The sequence below is a fragment of the Monopterus albus genome, unplaced genomic scaffold (assembly GCF_001952655.1).
Source record: "Monopterus albus unplaced genomic scaffold, M_albus_1.0 scaffold93.1, whole genome shotgun sequence".
NCBI classification, from domain to species: Eukaryota; Metazoa; Chordata; class Actinopteri; order Synbranchiformes; family Synbranchidae; genus Monopterus; species Monopterus albus.
Genome location: NW_018127973.1, coordinates 1,064,766 through 1,083,876, shown reverse-complemented (window position 1 = coordinate 1,083,876; position 19,111 = coordinate 1,064,766). Strand labels below are relative to the sequence as shown.

General features: G+C 40.5%; 1 protein-coding gene across 8 annotated transcripts in view; it reads right to left on the bottom strand.

Moving 5' to 3' along the window:
* The window catches only part of col14a1a (collagen, type XIV, alpha 1a), a 147,209-nt gene extending 128,230 nt beyond the window's left edge, over window positions 1-18,979 (bottom strand). For 4 of the 8 annotated variants that reach the window (XM_020608494.1, XM_020608495.1, XM_020608496.1 and 1 more), the window contains exons 1-6: window positions 18,206-18,314; window positions 17,766-17,856; window positions 16,967-17,082; window positions 5,300-5,416; window positions 1,507-1,650; window positions 679-774 (exon numbers count right to left, since the gene is read on the bottom strand). In XM_020608494.1, the coding sequence (XP_020464150.1) occupies window positions 679-774; window positions 1,507-1,650; window positions 5,300-5,416; window positions 16,967-17,082; window positions 17,766-17,856; window positions 18,206-18,299 (658 nt within the window). In that variant the 5' untranslated portion in view covers window positions 18,300-18,314. Of the gene's footprint in view, window positions 1-678; window positions 775-1,506; window positions 1,651-5,299; window positions 5,417-16,966; window positions 17,083-17,524; window positions 17,690-17,765; window positions 17,857-18,205; window positions 18,315-18,504; window positions 18,588-18,700 lie in introns of those variants that run through there. The other 4 variants (XM_020608497.1, XM_020608498.1, XM_020608499.1 and 1 more) reach the window with 4 other exon arrangements.
* Between the last annotated feature and the right edge of the window lie 132 nt (window positions 18,980-19,111).

The following is a 19,111-nucleotide window of genomic DNA, read 5'->3' as shown; positions in this document are numbered from 1 at the left end:
AAAAAAAAAAACAAAAAAAAAACAATATATATAACAAACTATCGGTTACTCAATAATCAAAGACTCCCCTTAGAACTTATGGCTAAGGTAAAATAAGTCAGGTCAGTTTACTCAAAAAAAAAAAAAAAAAAAAAAAAAAAAGGAATGCCTCTCTTTCTTCGCTCACATTTGATAATAGACGAGGTAGCAGACATTTAAATATGACGATATTAATGCTACTAATAGAAGAGCATCTTTTTTCCAGTAAACAGAGAACCCAACGGTGTTGCTGGGGAGAGGAGCTCAAATTAACAGGCAGCCACACAGACAAGTGAGCAGTGCAAGTCGCTCATCACCTCGTATCAGGAGACACTGTAAACTGTGAATGATTCACCAGTGAGGCAAAGATGGTTTTGACATCTTTACTCTCACTGGGTGGCTGAGTAGACCACCAGGTGGATGGATGTCTGAGTACTACTTCAAAAGGTAGACTGTAAACTCTACATGAGGGGAAAACACTTCACAGTTGCATCCAGCTGTTTTTCCTACCTCCAAACATCACCATAGCAACGGACTGAAAAGGACTCTCTGAGCAGAGTCCTACTGAGCGCAATTCATTTTATTTATATATTCATGTGAGTGAAGGATTTGTGTATGGCTTCCTTTCCTGGAACCCGATTTGGCGTGTATTTGTCCTACCTCCAGAGATCTTGTTGGCATCCTCTGGAGGTACCGCTGAATCAGGCAGCCTCTGGGGCCCAGTCTCATCTCCTCCGTCACTCTCACCCTTTTCAGCTACAGCAGATAAAACAAACCAATCACATATTGGCAGAATTCCATAGAATAAAATGCAGTTATTTTAAAGAGACATATGGTAATGAAGAAATCACATTCATGTATGCAAAAAAAAAAAAACAGATTAAAACAGAGCCAAATAAAAAGAGACTCAGGAGAAATAGAGCAGAAAATTGAGTACAAAAGTTAAAAAAATAGAATAAAGCACATGAAAAAGCTGACTATACCATTACTGAGAAAAGTAAGCAGAGGAGATGAGAGGATATTAAAGAAAAAAGGAAAGGAGGAGGGAAAGGAAACAAGGAGAAAAAAGGAAAAGAAACAAGAAGAAGGAAAACAAAGAAACAAGAGGAAATATGTAGAACTGAGAGGAGAGAAAACAAGAGGACATGCAGAAAAGAGGAGAGGAAACAGGAGAAAACGGGGAAATGAGAAAAAGGAAAAGGCAGACATGAGAAAACAAGGGAAGAAAAGGGAAACAAGGAGAGGAAACAACACAGGAGTACATGACAGTATATCGGAGCAAAGGTGAGTAGAGAGGAAAGGAGAGAAATGAGGAGAGGAGACAAAAAGCTTGAAAGGACTTGAGAGAAAAACATAACAGTGTAGTGTCAAGTACAACTGAGGAGCAGAGCAGTGCAGAACAGCACTTGATAGACTGAAGAGCACAGCAGGTGGGAACTACGCAACACAGTACAACAACAGAACATAGAGCAAAATAGATGAACACACCTTTATGTCTGCCCTGGAGTGGTCTGCTCTGCTTGCTGCCGCTGACGACGATGATGCTGAAGGTGTAGTCCAGTGTGGAGTTGTAGTCCGTTATCAACACCTTATTGTGAAATTTAGGCAGAGTGATCTCCCTCTGCTGACCACCTGACAGAGAGAGAGAAGAAGAGCAAGACAGGAAAAAGGTTGGACTCCTGGATACGTCTGATGAAGCGTTTGTCATGTCTTGTTGCTATTTTCAGCTGCTTGAAAACAAAATATTAGCATTCTCACAACCGGGCCAATGTGATGTTAATTCAGCAGAACAGCTGATTAATATTCTTCGTTGCAAAAGCAAACATTACCTTCAAGGTCAAAATATTTAGTTCCATAGTGAATTTGTTTATGTGAATGTTCTCGTGCTTCTGTCTTTGTGAAGAGCTGATGTCTTCACAAAAATAGTGAAATGATAGAAAAAAGTGAGTGTTTTTCTGTTTATTTGTAGTGGATGAAACTTTATAGTTCGTTTTAGGTTTTCAGATTAGGAAAATACAGTTTGTCGCTCAGATAAATTACTGACCCTCACACAGAAACACAAAACTCTGTGTGTGTGTGTGTGTGTGTGTGTGTGTGTGGTGCTTGTGTCTGCAGTTAATCCCCATCAGGCCATCAGGTCACATTATCGCCCCATTTCACTTCTGACTCTGCAATCAATGTGGCCATTAATAAGGAGTGCCTGTGTGTGCTTTCTCAGCTCTTCTGTCCCCTGTCCCTGCAGGGTAAGAGGGTGATGACTAACGATGCTTTTAGGAGAAGGGAGATAAATCCTACTGAAGAGGATGGCGGGTCAGGTAAGGTAATTGCATGGATCAGTGCTAACACCATACCGGGACTAGTTTAGTCAATAAACCAGATCTCTCCCCAAAAATTCTCTGGGCCATTACGCAACTGCTGCCAGCACTAAGATTATGTGTCTCAAATTTCTTAGAGCTAAAACCACCCAGCACTCGGTATTGCAGTCTCTGAAATATATTTTCTGGATGGCAAATTACACCTGGGCTCTTAAGTGCTCCAACAGACTGCAAAATCCAACATTCTCCATTACAGATAGTGGCTGGTCAAGCATAATGACGCTGAGGAACTTCTCTGTAATCCCTGTAGCCTTTGGGTTGTCTGCTGTAAGTCTGTACATTTATGGAAAAAATCAGCAGCTCTCTTGCTTTTCGGCATTTCCAGACTAAAATATCTCCAAAGTGACATTTTGGTCAAACCAGCAGCTAGTGTTATTTACTCACGTGGTTACAGACTGAAGTTGCCGTGGGTTTACGGTAAGATGTGGAACAAAATCTGGATTGATGACGCGTCTCACGTTGCGTTATGCTACATTGTAGGTTAGCATATGTTCATGGTCTGGCACGGACTGGATTATAGATCAGACCTGTCCGTGTGATATCTGATGAGTGAATGACGTCAATATCGCATCCAATACTGATATAGGATGAGATCGGGCCCATCTCTAGTTTTTACTTTCTTCACAGTTTTTCCCTTACCTACAGAGATATATTCTTCATGACTGAAATGGGTTTAGTCTGTGTCAACAAATACGGATTAGAGAGCTTACCTGCAATCACCTGGTTAAACTTTTCAACTGGGAGAACCAGGCCTCATTATTTTCTACACCCAGCAGGTGATTCATCCCCTGTCATGTCCGTTTCGGGCTGAAACAGCCTGTGTGTGCCACATATGAGGCTATAGCCAACAGGTAAAGGGCAACGGGGGTTAAAGACACCCCTCCCACTCTCTAAGAAGCTCACGAATTAACAAGCTGTATCTCAGTTATTAAAATGAAAAGCATTAAACTGTTTAAGAAAATAATTCTCTGTATAACCACCAGACTTATTTTACATTTTAGTACGCAGATTAAACAAAAATGCAACTCTGTTATTTGATGTTTTTTTTTCAGCTCTGGAGAGAGCCAGGCTGACTCCCTATGCTCCAGGCTTTATGCTAAGCTAAACAACTCCTGGCTCCAACTCCATACTAGACCATGTTATTGATAGGCTGCTTAACAGGTAGCCTAGGAGCCTATCAGCAGCCACAGTCTCCCTGGAAGCACCTGCTGGCTGCCCTTTAATAAGAACAACCACTTAGTCTACATGTCTTGAGTCTTTTCTGTTGTAAAACTGAAAAATATGCCGTGAAAATACTTCCAAAATTGCACAAAGCTCACTTTAGCGTCGCTTGTTGAAGTTTGCCCTTTGGCCTGTGGCCATTAGATGTAACAACAGCTACTCCAGCTGCGTTTCTCAGGTGTTTTTGTTTTTTCAAATTGCCTAAAAATCTCCAATGTTTGCCTTTAATGGATAGTTCCACAATTGATTAGATTAATTAATTAAAGCCACTATCTACCACAAAATCAGCCTGTGTGTTACATAACAATTCAAAATAGAGAATAAAGCCACTGGACAGAGAAACAGTTCATTTAAATAAGCTTTAAAGCAAAAGACCTGAGCAATCTTGTCTACAAAAATACAAGCTGATAATGGCTAAAACTGTCAGGGGACAAATGATAAGAGCATTACAAAAAAAGAAAGAAAAAAAAAACCCCAAGCAAGCTAGTTATTTTTGTTGGTAAAAGTAAGTTGACCTTAAAGCCGAATCCTTATTCTGTTGAACTTTAGTTGCTTCCCCCCCCCAAAAAAACTTTGAGAAACGGGGAAATAAATAAAATGTTAGCTGGCCCTTGTGTAATCTAAAATGGTGTTTTCTCTCTCAACAAAAGGGACTTCAGCCGGTGTTACTGACCTTCACTGTGCCAGTTATTCACTTCATTTGACAAACTACAGGAGTCAGAACAGACTGGACATTAAGACAGGTTTCATCATCCTTCTTGTCAGCAAAGACGGTTTTATTAGCCAAACCTTCTACGGGAACAGCAACGGCACTTCAAAAGTCGTTTTTTTATTGGATTTGCTGAATGTCAGTGAGCTACTGCTTCATTCGTCCCCGAGAGGAAATGGACATAAATCTCAGCTTTTGTTCTCTTTTCAGCTGTCTGAGGAGGCAGCAAGAAAATGTCACGTTATAGTAACGTTTCTCACAAAGAGTTGCTTGTAAGAAACAAGTTTTATGTCACAGACTGCTTGTTCAGTCTTCGTCATTCTTTTTTATCAGCAGATGTGAACGAACTGCCAGCAGTGTTCAGCACAGCAGTAATACAACACAAATACAGGTAGCGCTGCAGCAGTTGTCAAGGAACTGACAACTGTAAGAGGAGAAGTACGACTGTGAAGGTAGGGGCACGGTGACGACAGAGATGTCAGTGGTAATTACGGTGATTAGTGACTACAGTGTGCATGCCCAGAAAGTGTCTGTCCCATAATTGACTCCTGACAAATGCAGGATGTCAGGTGTCCATCATGCCCACAACTCCATGTAGTGATAATGCTGTTTAATGCTGAATGAACGACTGCTATGGCTGCCGCTGTCAGTCAGCTGTCCTGGTGAAGGTCCTACTGCCCTGTGTTTCTATCAGTCTCCGTTTAAAATCTGCTGACATGCAGCAAAAACACTCCTTTGTCTCAAGCTTGGTAGAAGTGCAGGACAAACTTTGAGTCCTCCACATCTCTCGGGAGTGTAAGCCCTTCAGAAGAGCTTTGCTAAGAAGTAAATTACATAATCCTTCCTAAAAAAGAGAAAATCCAAGTCATAATGGGATACTTGGCCAAAAAAGTCCCTCTTCTCTTTGACATGCTATAGAAGCATTTTCTGTGCGTGTGTGTGTTTGTGTGTGCGAGCACATGCACAGTCATTCTACCTGGTATACTGTTGTAGAGGAACAGGTAGCTGTCAAAGTCTCCTCTGGGTTCCTTCCATGAAACAAGGAGCTTACTTGAGCTCAGCACTTTGAAACGCAGCCTTCTCGGAGCTGGAACTGAAAAGCAATTAAAAACATTTAAATCAGCTTTGGAAAAGCCAGAGGACTACTACAAATACCTCATGCATTGATGAATGAAAATGATATTAATTATAAAGATGTGCTAACATGACAGCAAGTCAATGGTTAAACCACAAAACGCCACTAAGACACCAAAAAGCCATAAACCAATGTGACTCAAAGAGAGAATGGATACACGGATAATCAGAAGAACACAGAGGGAGGGAGGGAGAGAATTTCAATTTTGAAGTTTTTGAAATCATAATGCAGCTCAGCTTCAGTTTGCTTCAGCATGAGAAAGGTTTAAAAGGCTTACATCAAACTATTTCCAGTCAAATTCTCTTTTATTCCAAGGAAAAATGATACATAGAGGGAAGCAAATGTCTGTACCTGCATGCCCAGTGTGTGTGTGTGTAGGAGCGTCTGTGTGTACGCTTCTGATCTATGCTGAGGAGAAACACATGGTGTGCATCCTCAGCACCTCACTGTACTTTCCAGCCCTGTGTTAATGAAAACAAATTTGTAGTGGCCTGTTACAAGTGGTGAGAGAAGCCATTCTCTGCATGAGTGTTTGTGTGTGTGCAGTCTGTGATTTCTTACAAACACACAAGCAGTATTTTGTAGGAGCGAGCTGAGGAAGCGAAGAACATTTCACTGTTTTTAATCCACAAGCAGGGAGACAGACAGCTAATGAAAAGAACAGACACAGCATAGAAGCAAGAACAGAGAGACCATAATGTGGTATTATGGAGTAATACAAATTCACCTCAGATGAAAGCAAAAGTCACTGTCATAACTTTTATGTCTGTGACACACATCACCATTTCACAGTTTTGCTCTAATATTCTGTTAGTTTACATACAAAATATTACCACAAACATCTAATGTTTAATGTTTTGACAAAGTTTCTAACAGAGTGAACTCCATCATCCACAAATCTGATGACACTACCAACGTAGAGCCATTTTACATGTCGGCACCCTTTCAAACTTAACTGTAGCCTGTAAGATCCTTCAACGGCAATGACTCCGATACTTTGACATATAGTAAACCAATAAACCAAGGACAACACAGATGGGGTTGTACAAAACTTTCTAAACTGATGTATTGAATTTTCAGCATGTTAACAAAAATAGAAAACCTTTAAAAGAACTACATTTTCTCTGTACAATGTCAACAGCTGTCTAACTGGGAAGGTTGTGAAAGTTTTGGCACATAGAAACAGGTTTGGATTGAGAACAGTGCTGAGACAGGCTGAATGTATCAGCCCAAGAAATCCCTACCTGCTACTCAAACTAACTCTGTACTCGATGCTTCTGGGGAATAAAAAAAGTTTCAAATATTGGAGTCCATTTAAGTATCCTATTAAGCCCTAATAAATTTTGAAGGACCTCTACTGATCCAAATTAGTGATCCTTCAACTCCACAGACACTGACTGGTCTGTCTGTTGTAGTGCAGTCACAAAGACTTTACAATAGGCTTTAAAAGGATGGCGTCTACAGAAAACAACAGGTAATTTGATGTTAACAAACCTGAGGTATAGTGTGCAGGATTTTCACTTGCTGATGAGAACAAATCTTTCTCAGTGGAAAATCCCATTCAGACTACAACCAGAATGTGCTGTATTTTCTGAATATTATATTGTAGCGTATGTGGAAATGTTAGAAACACACAGCTCAGCAACTACAAATTAAATGACAACGACCTTCATGGTTACTGTATCTAACCTCTCATCATCAGTGATTTTGTGTATATATAGTAAATTCAGATTTTTGGGGGGGAATTTGACACAGAGGCTGGACCAAAATAAAGTCAAGTCTAGCTTAAGTGCAATAATGTTACACGTTTTCTTTACTTACTGAAAGTCAGTTATTAAAAGGAGAAAAGTTTTAAAAAGTTAAACTCTTTACAGAAAAATTATTTCAGCCATGACTTTCATTCCAAACAGCCCTATAATTTTAGACACCTCACAAACTAAAGTCAAGTCCCAACTCTTAAAGAAGCCAAAAAGAAAATTAAAATTAAACTTTTTGCAGACACACAGTGCGGCACTTCACATTTCGCTCACTTTTACAAAGTAATCACACCACACCACCTACTGTACGAAATAATCGAAGTGTATAGGATGAAAGGGTAAAAATTACACCACACAATAAGAATCTATGAATAATTTCAGCTCGATAGATAATTACTCTGGTATCATTTAGTGTATGCTTCATAGTGGGTGAACTGAGTTGGCAGACAGGGTGCTAATAATGGGGTAAAAATTGCCTTGAATACCTTGATCTTTGCTTTGCATGTCAATGAACACATACACCCACTGAATTATAATAATAATAAAAAAAAGACCTGCATAAAAATGAATGGGCCAACTACGACTTTTTCTGCTGTGAATGTATGTCAAGGGCTATAAATTGGAGGCAATTCCAGAGACAGCAACTGTAATTAATGAATATGGACATAATAGGCCCAATAGCTGTGGATGCTGATAGAACATGAGGGTCTCTGATATAAATTACCCTTCACAAATGGCACGTCTCCACTTGTTTACCATCATGCAGCCATAAATATCATCCGAGAGCTCAACATTTCACAGGATCTCTCTGAATTTAAGCCAAGTTTCTTTTGTGAAACACGTTACACGTCCGCTTTCTGTATCTCATAATAAAATATTTTGTGGAAACACTGTAGAAACGCTGACTAGATGGCTCAAAATGTCCCATATGCTTAAAGTGCATATACCATGCATCAGTATATCACACAAACAAGAGCAATTTGTCTGAAAGAGTTACACCACTGGAATTAACAAGCTCCCAGCAGCTCCTGCCATAAGTTTCTCGCCAGGTAGTAAATCCAGCTCCAGCCTTTTGGCAGGATTTTCGGCAATTACTGCTAAGCAACAGCATTTAGAACCAGTAAATATTCTGAGTCACTGAAACTTTAATAAAAAAAATATGACAAACCCCAACAGCAGAAAATTATAGAAATCCCTTAAAAAAGATCATTAACACAGCCTCTGCTCATTCAGCTGAACCTTTGAAGTATGATTTTAAGTAATTACTCTGTAGGCAATGTGAACCAGAAAAGACTTCTAACTGGCAGATCAGTATGAACTGGAATTATCTGGGTTGGAGTGATATAAGCACAGCTTGACGCTCCAGTTTGAGGAAGGATAACTCTTCCCAGGATTAGAAGCAGTAAAAGCTAGCAGGGGACTCCTGATAGTACGAGTAAACACTCTGTCCAATCCTCCACTTTACTTCATCTTCATCCCTCATTCCTTGTCTCCGTTTCAACTTCCTGTGCAAACTTCTTCTTCTCCTCATGTCCTGATTTGGTGACACATCCTCCTCTGTGTTGGCTTCTTTTCATCCCGCTTCTCTCACTTGGTGTCACTTCTTTTCTTCCTCTCACTTTTCTTTCTTTCCTTGCTCAACAATCTCTCATAATGTGGAATATTGTGACACATTGTTTTTTCACTTTGTACTGCCTCATGTCTTTCCTTTGTCTCCGGAGCTTCTTGATTTTTGTTCCTTTTCATTGCCAGTTCTTTTCATCTCCTTTCCACCATGTTGATTCTTTCTCCCTCTACCCTTCATTTCCGTCATCTCCTCCACTTCCTTCACTGTGTTTCCATCAATCTTTTCCCCTCTATCTGGATCAACCCAGTACTGACTCCACATTCAGGCAACAGTGGCGTCAGGATTTATGGATGACAACTGCTGGCTTGCACCGTCTCCACAAGATAACTACTGGACAGATGAAGCAAGCATGCATGCGTGTGAGTGTGTTTAATGCCTTTTCAATGCTGCAGCACACGTCGTTTGATGTGGTCACTGTCTCGTCAGTACAGGAGTTACTCTGCTCGCCGAGATAGCACTTAACTCAAATCCACTGTGGCTTTTTTCTTTCTACCTCTTTTTATCTCCTCTGCTGCTTTTATGGAACAGGCCCATCTCTTCTTCTTATCCTTGGGCTTAAACTCCCTTCTCCCTCTCCCTTGTCTTCTTTTATGCTCTTTTATCACAGCATCTTCTCCTCGTTTGCATCCCCTCACTTGTTCTTTAAGAGCCCCCCCCACCCCACCTGTGTAAGTGTCATGCATCTCTCTCTCTGCTGCACTGTGAGCGCACACGGTGTGAGAGTGAGATCTCTCTTTAGGGCTGGCTGAATATTAAGAGTCTGTTCCTGTGTGCAGTCTGGTGAAGGACGTCTTAATATTTTTCATGCTTGCCAATCAAATCACCGTAAATTTCTCAACTAGGTTATGTATGCAGGAGATGACGGATGACAGACAGGGATGAGTCTGCTCATCTAACACACAAGAATAGTTCCAGTAATTGGGTGTTTCGTTGCGTTGTCCACCACCATATCATTAACAAGAACACTGAGTTAAACAAGAATGAAAGACTCTGGTATTCAACAGCAACATTGCTTCAACAAAGATGGAGCAATACGAGTACAACAAAGCAAACAGTAAAATTATGACCCACCTGCTTTAAATATTTATTATAGTTTACAGTTATTCTAATATAGTTGTGTTAGCATGAGATTTTTTTATCCCTTTATTTTAAAATTCTTCTTTTCCCATTCACAAAGTAAATATAGATATTTACAAGATGCATTAAAGTAACAAGAACAAAGCAACAAATTAGCCAATATCATAAATACAAGTCAGATTTCTTTCCTAGAGTCCCCGAAAGTCAAATGCCCAGCTCATAGTAAATGTTATTAAGAACCATTTCATTTAGCCAATGTGAAACTGTAGTTACATATTGGGACACCCATTTAAGCACTACACATGTCCTTGCAGCTAGAAGTGCAAGATCAGTGTATTTCCTTTAGAATCTATCAAGTGTTTCATTTGCTTGTGCCTAGTGTACAAAGCCCAGATGACACAGAGCACAGAGATTACACAGATTACTGAACTCCAGAAAGGTTGCAACACATCACAGGGCCACAACATATGACAAAAATCCCCTTTGTTTTTTACCCCACTAAAATGAGAGACAGCAATATTTTTGGTGTAGTTTTACCACAGACAGATAATCTGTTCATAGCCTTGTTTGCAACCTCATGTTGTCTCACCACTCATGTTTCTTGCCCATCGTTGTGATGTCCCCACCCCATTCTTGTAAAAACAACCACGTTACTTTGTAAAATGTTATAATTGATAACGTCAGTAGGGTCCAAATTCTATTCCACTGTAATTCTTTGCGGTTTCACTCATTCCGGTCCAGTTTATCAGACCGGCCTGGCTGTTTCATTTTAAACAGGTGACATTTTCTAACCACTACAGGAACTCGTTTTTTTTTTCCCAGTGATTCCTAGAAAACCCCGTCCCGAGCAGCTGATTTAACACCTTGTTCTACTACAATATCTGCTCAACCCTGCATCACTCCAGGCTCTGCACACTGCTCCACTCTTAGGAAGCATGTCTTCATTCTACTATGCTTGTAACCCATTTCATGCTTTTCACACTGCATCTACTTCACCTCACACTTGCTATTCCTACCTACACTGTGGCAACCATACTGTGTAATTTGGCATACGCATGCATATTGGATGTAGTGAGAACTGGATTTCTACACCAACATACACTGCTGTTTCTGTTGTTCCTGTATCAATACTTCCAAAGATCATTTTCAGAAACCATCATCAACTCATGTTCCTGTTAATTAAAGTTAATTTTGTTTATTTACAATCACACAACATTATCTACAAGCTCCAGCAATACAGGGTAAAATTCGAGACCCTCCTGCACATCATATCTCCAACGATTCAATGCTCCATTTAGCCCAAAGTGGCTGGTGATTATGACAAGTTGGATTACCATCAACAACAGCAGCAGAGTGGTGAGGTGACAGCGGGCCAGGTTTGGATAATTTAGCAGTTTTTAAATTCCAAACAGGTTGTTCCAGCTCATCCCCTCTTTTGTTTATGAATAAATGATTTTTCATCATTGGCTTCTCTCCCTGTTCATTATAGCTGGAATTACCAGCCAACACTTTCACTCATACTAATTCACCAGGCTGCCCTCTAGCCACACACAAGTATCTACAGCAGACACGCATACTCAGAAAGTGCAGTATCTTTGTAAATGTGCTCTCGAGCACATCATTTTCTGTGACGTGTCCTGAAGCGTGATATTGACCCAGGCTTACAACCAATCAACAAAATCAATTACAATAATTAACTATGTACACAAAAAGCACAAACACAGGACAACCCACTCACATTAGGTCTCTTGACTAACTTCTTGAGTAAATACTATTAAATACACAAAAAAACAAAGCTTAATTAACAGTAAAACATGAGATGTTTTAATTCCTTGACAATGAGGCCAGAGATCAGATGTAACTGTGGTGCATATCCACCATCCATCTATCCTGCTTCTGTTACTGCTGCATAGAAAACGGTAACAAAAAGTACCAGGTCACTCCTTGCACTGATTGAGGACTGAGCAGAAAACTAAATCTACATTTCTATTTTCAGTGCTTTCTACAGGGAAGGTAATGAAAAAGAAATGTGAGGTAAAAACCTATTGTGTTGCACATTGTTCAGTTTCTGCATTAACAACAGTATCAGAGCCATTTCCAAGGGGTAGACAGAGGAGGTGAGATCCATTGTACCCAAAGCTTCATAATATGCAGTACAGGCTGTATATTGTCCTCAGTTCCTGTCTCCTAAAAGTCAATTCATACAGTACAACATCTGAAACTTACCAAAAGGTAATTTATAGGCAATATAATACTGTACAGAATGCTCCATTTCACTCATGTGCCTTTGTGCAATGGATGGCGATGTCTGCCTGCCTCTTGGTCCAGGTCTTTGCAATATTTGAATATATCTACATGACATTTTGTGTAAACATTTATATTATGTTCTGGTGATTTCTTGAGTTTTCTTGTGGCACCACCATGATGCTGATATTTTTTGGTTTCCAGAGACGTTGACAGCTATTGGATGATTTACCATAAAATTTGGTACAAATAATCAAAGTTCCTAAACACAGAGGGGTGACAAATGAAAGGAAAACCCAATAATGTCTTGGTAAGGTAGGAAGGTGGACAATGTCGTGCTGCCAGAATAGCTTCAATGCATCTTTGCAATGATTCTAAAAGTCTCTGAAGCAGAAGGATGAACACTATTCTTCCAAAAGATGTTTCCACACTTGGTGGTGTCCATCACATAGGTCCAAAACTTCCCATAGGTGTTCAGCTGAGTTGAGATCTGGTGACTGTGGAGGTCATCATTTTCATTACTCAAACTATTTCAGTGACCCCTCGTGCCCTATAGATGGGGATACTCATCTATAGCTTTTTCCTATAATGTGTCACCTGTCTGTAAATTCCACTAACTTTTTTTGAGTCTTGGCTTTTCTTAGTGCCATCAGCTCAAAAATGTAATTTGTTCAACACTACTGGCTTATAATCAAATACAATAACAAAAAATAAGTGAATCCTTTGGAATTTCCTGCACTTATGGGTCAGATCTTTATCTACTGTGAGTTCCAACAATGAAGAAAAATATATTTGAACCAATATCATACAAGTCATTGTATTGTTCATTCACATCATAGGCTGAAAAAAAAAAGTATGAACCTCTCAGCCAACAATGTCATAACAAAAAAACTCAGGAGTAAAAGTTGGAGCTACTTTTACATATGAAAAGCATTTTACTATTGAAAGGAAGGATTTGTGGATGTGAACTTGTCTCATAAAAGAGACCTCAGAAAATATACAATCAAGAACTGTTGATTAGCACAAAGCTGCGAAGGGTTAAAAAGTTTTCTCAAAGACATTTAGACATTCATCAGAGCACAGTCGGACAAATTCTCTCTAAAGACAATTTAATGGTGTGACTATTCTCCCTAGATGTGGGTACACAGCTATGTCTCAGAAGGCATCATCTCAGTGAGGTAAAAAAGGAAGCCCAGAGTATCAGCTACAGGCTTAAAGGATTCAGCGGAGACAGTTAACGTCTCTGCTGATGAGTCTACCATACAAACGGCACGGCGTCCGTGGCAGGACGCCACGCAGGAAGCCGCTGCTCTCTAAAAAAAGACATCAGTGTGCATCTGAAGTTTGCCAAAGAGCATCTCGTCACTCCACAGTGTTACTGAGAAAATGTTATGTAAACTTATTAAACTCATCTCAAATCCTTTGGGATGAACACTCGGCACAACATTTGGCGTAAAATAGGGCACTACATACGGTACCAGCATGAAAACATCGTCGCGACAGTGAAGTACTTAAGTCTGATCATTCGAGGCTTCAGCCCTGAATATTTTTCATCCTTACAAAAAATTTCTAGTGTTGAAAGGCTGCATCACTTGGAGATGGGGGTATGATCTGGCACTGACTGCACATGAAAGAGCATAAAAGTATTTCCGTAACAGCAGATACTCAGCCAGGAAAAATCCTGGAGGAAAAGAAATGCCTCTTTGTTGTGGCTTCATCAAGAAGATGGTACATAATTAGGCATTTATATTACAACAATAACCAAAATGAAGCTCTTGTCAGAAAGAAAAATGATCATGTTTAACTTAGTGCTGCCTAGCTTGGGCTTCGGTCATCAGGAACTTATTTCTGTAACAGTGCAGGTTGTGTTCTCGGTCTACACTACTGCTCACTGACAAGACTAATGCAAATATGTACATTTTAATAAAAATACTGTATAATAAATTAAATAAAGCAAAATGGAAATTTTATACAATGCATACAAAAATAACTTGATTAAACAGCTCAGGAACCCAATATAAAAAGGAAAACATTTGTCTAGGCAAAGTAACTTCTTGGGCTAACGAAGCTATGCCTCCTGAACTTGACCTTAGCAAACTCATCTATGACCAATTCAGGATCAATACTACTGAGAGAATCCTTTTCTGCTGACAGACGTCTGTCCTGGCCCACACTATGTTAAGCTTTGTGAATTTTACTAAAATCAGACAGCCAGAAACTGAGCCACCAAACAGGACGATAGCAACAAAACAACAAACAAGACACGGAACCTGAAACATTAAAAATAGTCAGATATTGTGAAAAGGCAGAGTGAACAAATAGAGGAAGTACGCAGATTGTTCACTTAAGTAAAAGCAGCAAAACTAAAAAAAATACTCTGTTACAAATCCTGCATTCAAATGTTACTTAAGTACAAATGTATTATCAAAATAAGCATCAAATCAAGCCTAAAGTACTAAAAGTACTTATTGTGCAGAATGGCACATTTCACATTCATGTATATCATATTGTATTTACTGATGCATTATTGTGTACATCACATTTAATGTTGCAGCTGGTAAAGGGGGAGCTAGTTTTAACTAGCTTATATGCTTTTAATTTGAATTACTGCTGGGCAGCTTGTGAATTTCCCACCAGGGATCAGTCTTATAGCCTTACTGTATTTTTGCATTAATCTGATTCTGAAGAGTAACTAAAGTTATAAAATAAGTGTAGTGGAGTAAAAAGTACAAAGTAGCATAAAATGATAATACAAAAGTACAGATATCTCAAAATTGTGCTTACATACATGTACATGGTTACTTTCGACCACTGGAAAATGAAAAGAGGGATTTTGTAAGATATGAACAACAATAAAGCAAAGTGGGCTAACAAATTTGACACAAGAACATAAACACGTTAGACAAAAATAAAATCTATTGATCCTTAACCATTTCTGGAATAGAATATACAGTAATTACACACCAAAGAGGAAACATTCTCAGACATAAAATTAAAGTATTGTTTTTGTTTGATGCCAGGTCATCTGCTACATCTCTTGCAGTGAACAAGCCTTCCTGACCCACTCTGATAGTGGGAGTTCCTGATGATAACCAGACATTGTATTGTATATACAAACATCCTCCACGAGTAGAACACACTAATCCACAAGCTAAAATCCCCGCTGACCAGATGTTGCAGCTTACAGGGACAGACCGGGTAAAATTTAATGGCTATCACATGCTTCCTAATGAGGGGACTGAGCAGGGCACGCTCCAACAGCGTCTGGGAGGTCGTCCATGTCGCTCGAATCAAATCCCAGCCTAATTTATCCTGTCACACTTCTGTCTTGCCTCTCGTTTCGGTCTACCTGCAGGGAAAAACACCCACAGAACTGCTATTGAAAACTGGAATACAAACTTATGAGAAAGAGCAAAAAGGAAGGAGGCAGTACAGAAGAAATGGGAAGAAAACTAAAAGATGGCTGCAGAAATACAGAAGAAAACTGAAAACCCTATTTTCATTTTATTTAGGGCCTCCTTTGGTAAACACAAAGCAGCTTGAAGTTTTAAGGAAAAAATGGATTTTACACACAAAAACCTGTTTTTGTGGAATTCCTCTTAAATTTAGCAGTAAAAATATCAAAAGGCTCATGTCATATGTGAATTATTGATTTTAAATAACTTCAAATAGAGAAAAAAAATCTTTAATTGATTTCTGTTACACAAAGACCTGCCTCTTCTGTGCTCCTCTAACTCCACATCCTGGGAGGAATGTGAGCTGTACACACACGAAACAGGGTCAGCTAAACGTTTAACTGTCCCTCAGGGTCATTTTCCATATGACTGCTGTCCAAGTAACAACAACAGATCTGATTCTCTGCACCTAGCTCTGCCAGCTGCAAATATACACACACACACACACACACACACACACACTGTGGTTATAGGATTCAGAAAAAAGCTGTAGGATCAATTTTGTTGATACAAGCTGAATTTTCCCAGTCTGTCGAAATAACAGCACCCGACTCCTACTATCACTAAATCACCTGGTCTTGATCACATGATAAGAGAAGATTAACAGTCAGTGAAACTTTGAATCTGGAGCCAATACACTGACTGTATAAACAGATGCTAGAGGAGAGTGTCAGAACATCAAAACACAGCTGTTACATTATGACACATACAACTATGAGACTATATTAACATACAGTAAGACTGCGTCCAGATTTGTAACGTCTGTCACCGAAAACATTGCCCAAACCAGACAACAACCCACTTTGTGATGAGGCTCGCTCTGATTACATCAGGGTTGCTAAGGTGAGGTTGATTGTGAAGCACAGTGAAGCATTATATACTGCCTGGTACATTACGCAGAAAATTATCACAGCTTGAAGCACATTGTTACAGCACATTTATTGAACTTCGCCTATAAAGCTTGGTAGCATTGGGAGCAGTGTTGTGAGTATTGCAGATGCCACGCTGCCAGGATGAAATGATATGGACGTGATATGATCGTGATGTACTGTGATTGGACCGAGCCTGCACATCAAAGAGAGAAGACAGATGGAGAAATGAGCTGGAAACAAGGGAGGGATATGGAGATAGAGGAGGTCAGAGAGGTGAGGCTGGAGGGAAAGAAGGGGAGGAGAGTGATGAAGGGAACAGACAGGAGGAAGGTAGCTTGCCAAGGTGGTAAATGGAGGAAGGTTTAAAGGCAAAGAAAGGTCAGATGGAGGGGAGCAACTTAGAAGGAGGGGACTGGAGTGAGATGGGAAGGTGAGAAGCAGAGAGAGAAGATCAGAGAAGAGAAGATGGTGCTTACCTTGACCCTGTGCCTTACTGGGGAAATTGGAAACTAGGGCCAGTAACACCAGTGGAGCCCAAAAGCACCACCTGACCTGCCCTGCTGAGAACATCCTTATAACCAGCAGTCTAGACCTGCACAGAAAGCAAAAGAGACTGCGCTGAAAACAAAGAAGAAAAATCTGAGCAAAGTGGAGAAAACTGAGAAAGAAAAAGGCAGAGAGAGGCAGAAGTAAATGGCCATTTCTGTGACAGAAAGAATGCCATTCAGCTGCACAGAGCAGCTGTGGGTCAAGCTGTCCCACCTTGCACACACAGCCCTAAGGCACGGATCTAGAATCAGTTCCTGCTGTCTAATATCCACTTTGATACAATTAGAGAGCAGCAGCCTGACAGTCTAGACTGACCACAGAGCAGCAGGCGAGACTCCCGCCTACACAGAGCGGGCCGAGGGCCAAACAGTGGAGGACTTTGTTTGAGAGAAGAGAAGAGAATTAACAAAAAGGCTGACAGATAAAGAATGGAGGGCAGACAGAGTGACAGACAAGCAGATGAAAGTTTGACTGACAGTCCATACCAGGAACATTTGGTGAGTGCCATCATCCAGCTAGGAGAGCCAACGCAACAGCTCCTCTCCTCTTCTCCCATCATCTTTTTTTGCCTTTCACCCCTCACTTTCTGTTCTCTGCACCTTCTCCACACCCTCTCCTTCTCATCCCCTCCTTATCACCTGCTCTCCAGCCTGCCACTCACAGTTACACACACAGCTTGACACAGACATCTTATCATTTTTCTCATGGGGAAACACACATACACACCTCATGGAGAATCCCATGAATAAAACAGCACGTGAAACCAAAGTTGTTTCAAGCTGGACTCTTTTGTTGCTGTGGAGGTAACCCCATGGAACTGAAAGAACAAGCAGTTCCTCCAATTCAGACACTGTCATAAGGCCAGAAAAATGACAATGTGTGCAAATAAATATAGAATACTCTAGGAAATAGGATTGATCCCCCCACATTCATTTGCCTCAGGACACGAGATGAGAAATGAAAAAGGATTAAACTAATTATTTTCACTCCTTGTCTCTGTCTAACACTCATGCACTGATACAAATACAAGCACGCTCTCAACACACACAAATGAAAGTTCACCCAATAACTTGAGACTAGACAGTCTCTCTCTCTCTCCTCATGGGATTCTTAAGATACAGCATAACTCGCGTTAAACAAAACAAAACAAAATCTAAAAATTCCACCTGGCGCAATTTCCTTTTCTCGCAAACCAAAGGGCAACTTTGCACTGGTTAATTGGTTAATGATAATGACGCCGCCCTCATTAAAATTAAGCATTATTCGCTGAATGTACATGCTTTTAGGCTATTTGTGGAAACAGTTTGCACACGTGTTCAAATGCAATTGAACTACAGGACCGCAAACGACCCTGGCAGCACGTTTCAACCAAGACTGCTTATAAAGGTTATGGAAAAACATTATTTCATGATGTGAAACAGGTCTGGACCCAAATAAAAAGCTACATGTTTCGTTTTCGCTTTACCTGTGGGACTGCACAAGTTTGATTCACAGACTGCAAGCAAAGATTTGTCTTCAGTGATTATTTCAGTGTTCTGCTGACCGGCGTGAATTACGTTCCTCACCCAGATTTGGGTCAAACTATCTGCTTTAATCAACCAGCGCCGCGCACCTGAGCCTGATTCAATCGAACACACACACTGAATGAAATCCTTTCATACCTCTCCAGTCATCAATTCACAGCGTCCTTTTATCCCCCAAAGGAAATCCTCAGAATACCAGAATACTGCTGCTTCTGCCTCCCCAAGGATCCCTCTTTCTTCTTACTCCTCTTCCTCTCACTCCTTCTCTCCGGATACAGTTCGGTCACTCCAGAGTGGGTGTTTCTCTCCTCGTTATTCAGCCATCCCTCCCTCCAGCGATTCCTCCCTGTCCCAGCCCTTTCCTCCTTCGCCCTGGTTCATCAGGGCTCGCTCTCTCTCTCAGAGAGAGAGAAAGAGAAAGAGAGATGTCAAAATGCGACCCACTGCCGCTGCGCAAAAGCCTCCCGCTGCCAAGCTGGAGAGTTCAGTTCGGCTTCAGCCCCTTGGGGGTCCTTGATATGCGCACTGGGTTTGTCGTGAGGGCCATAC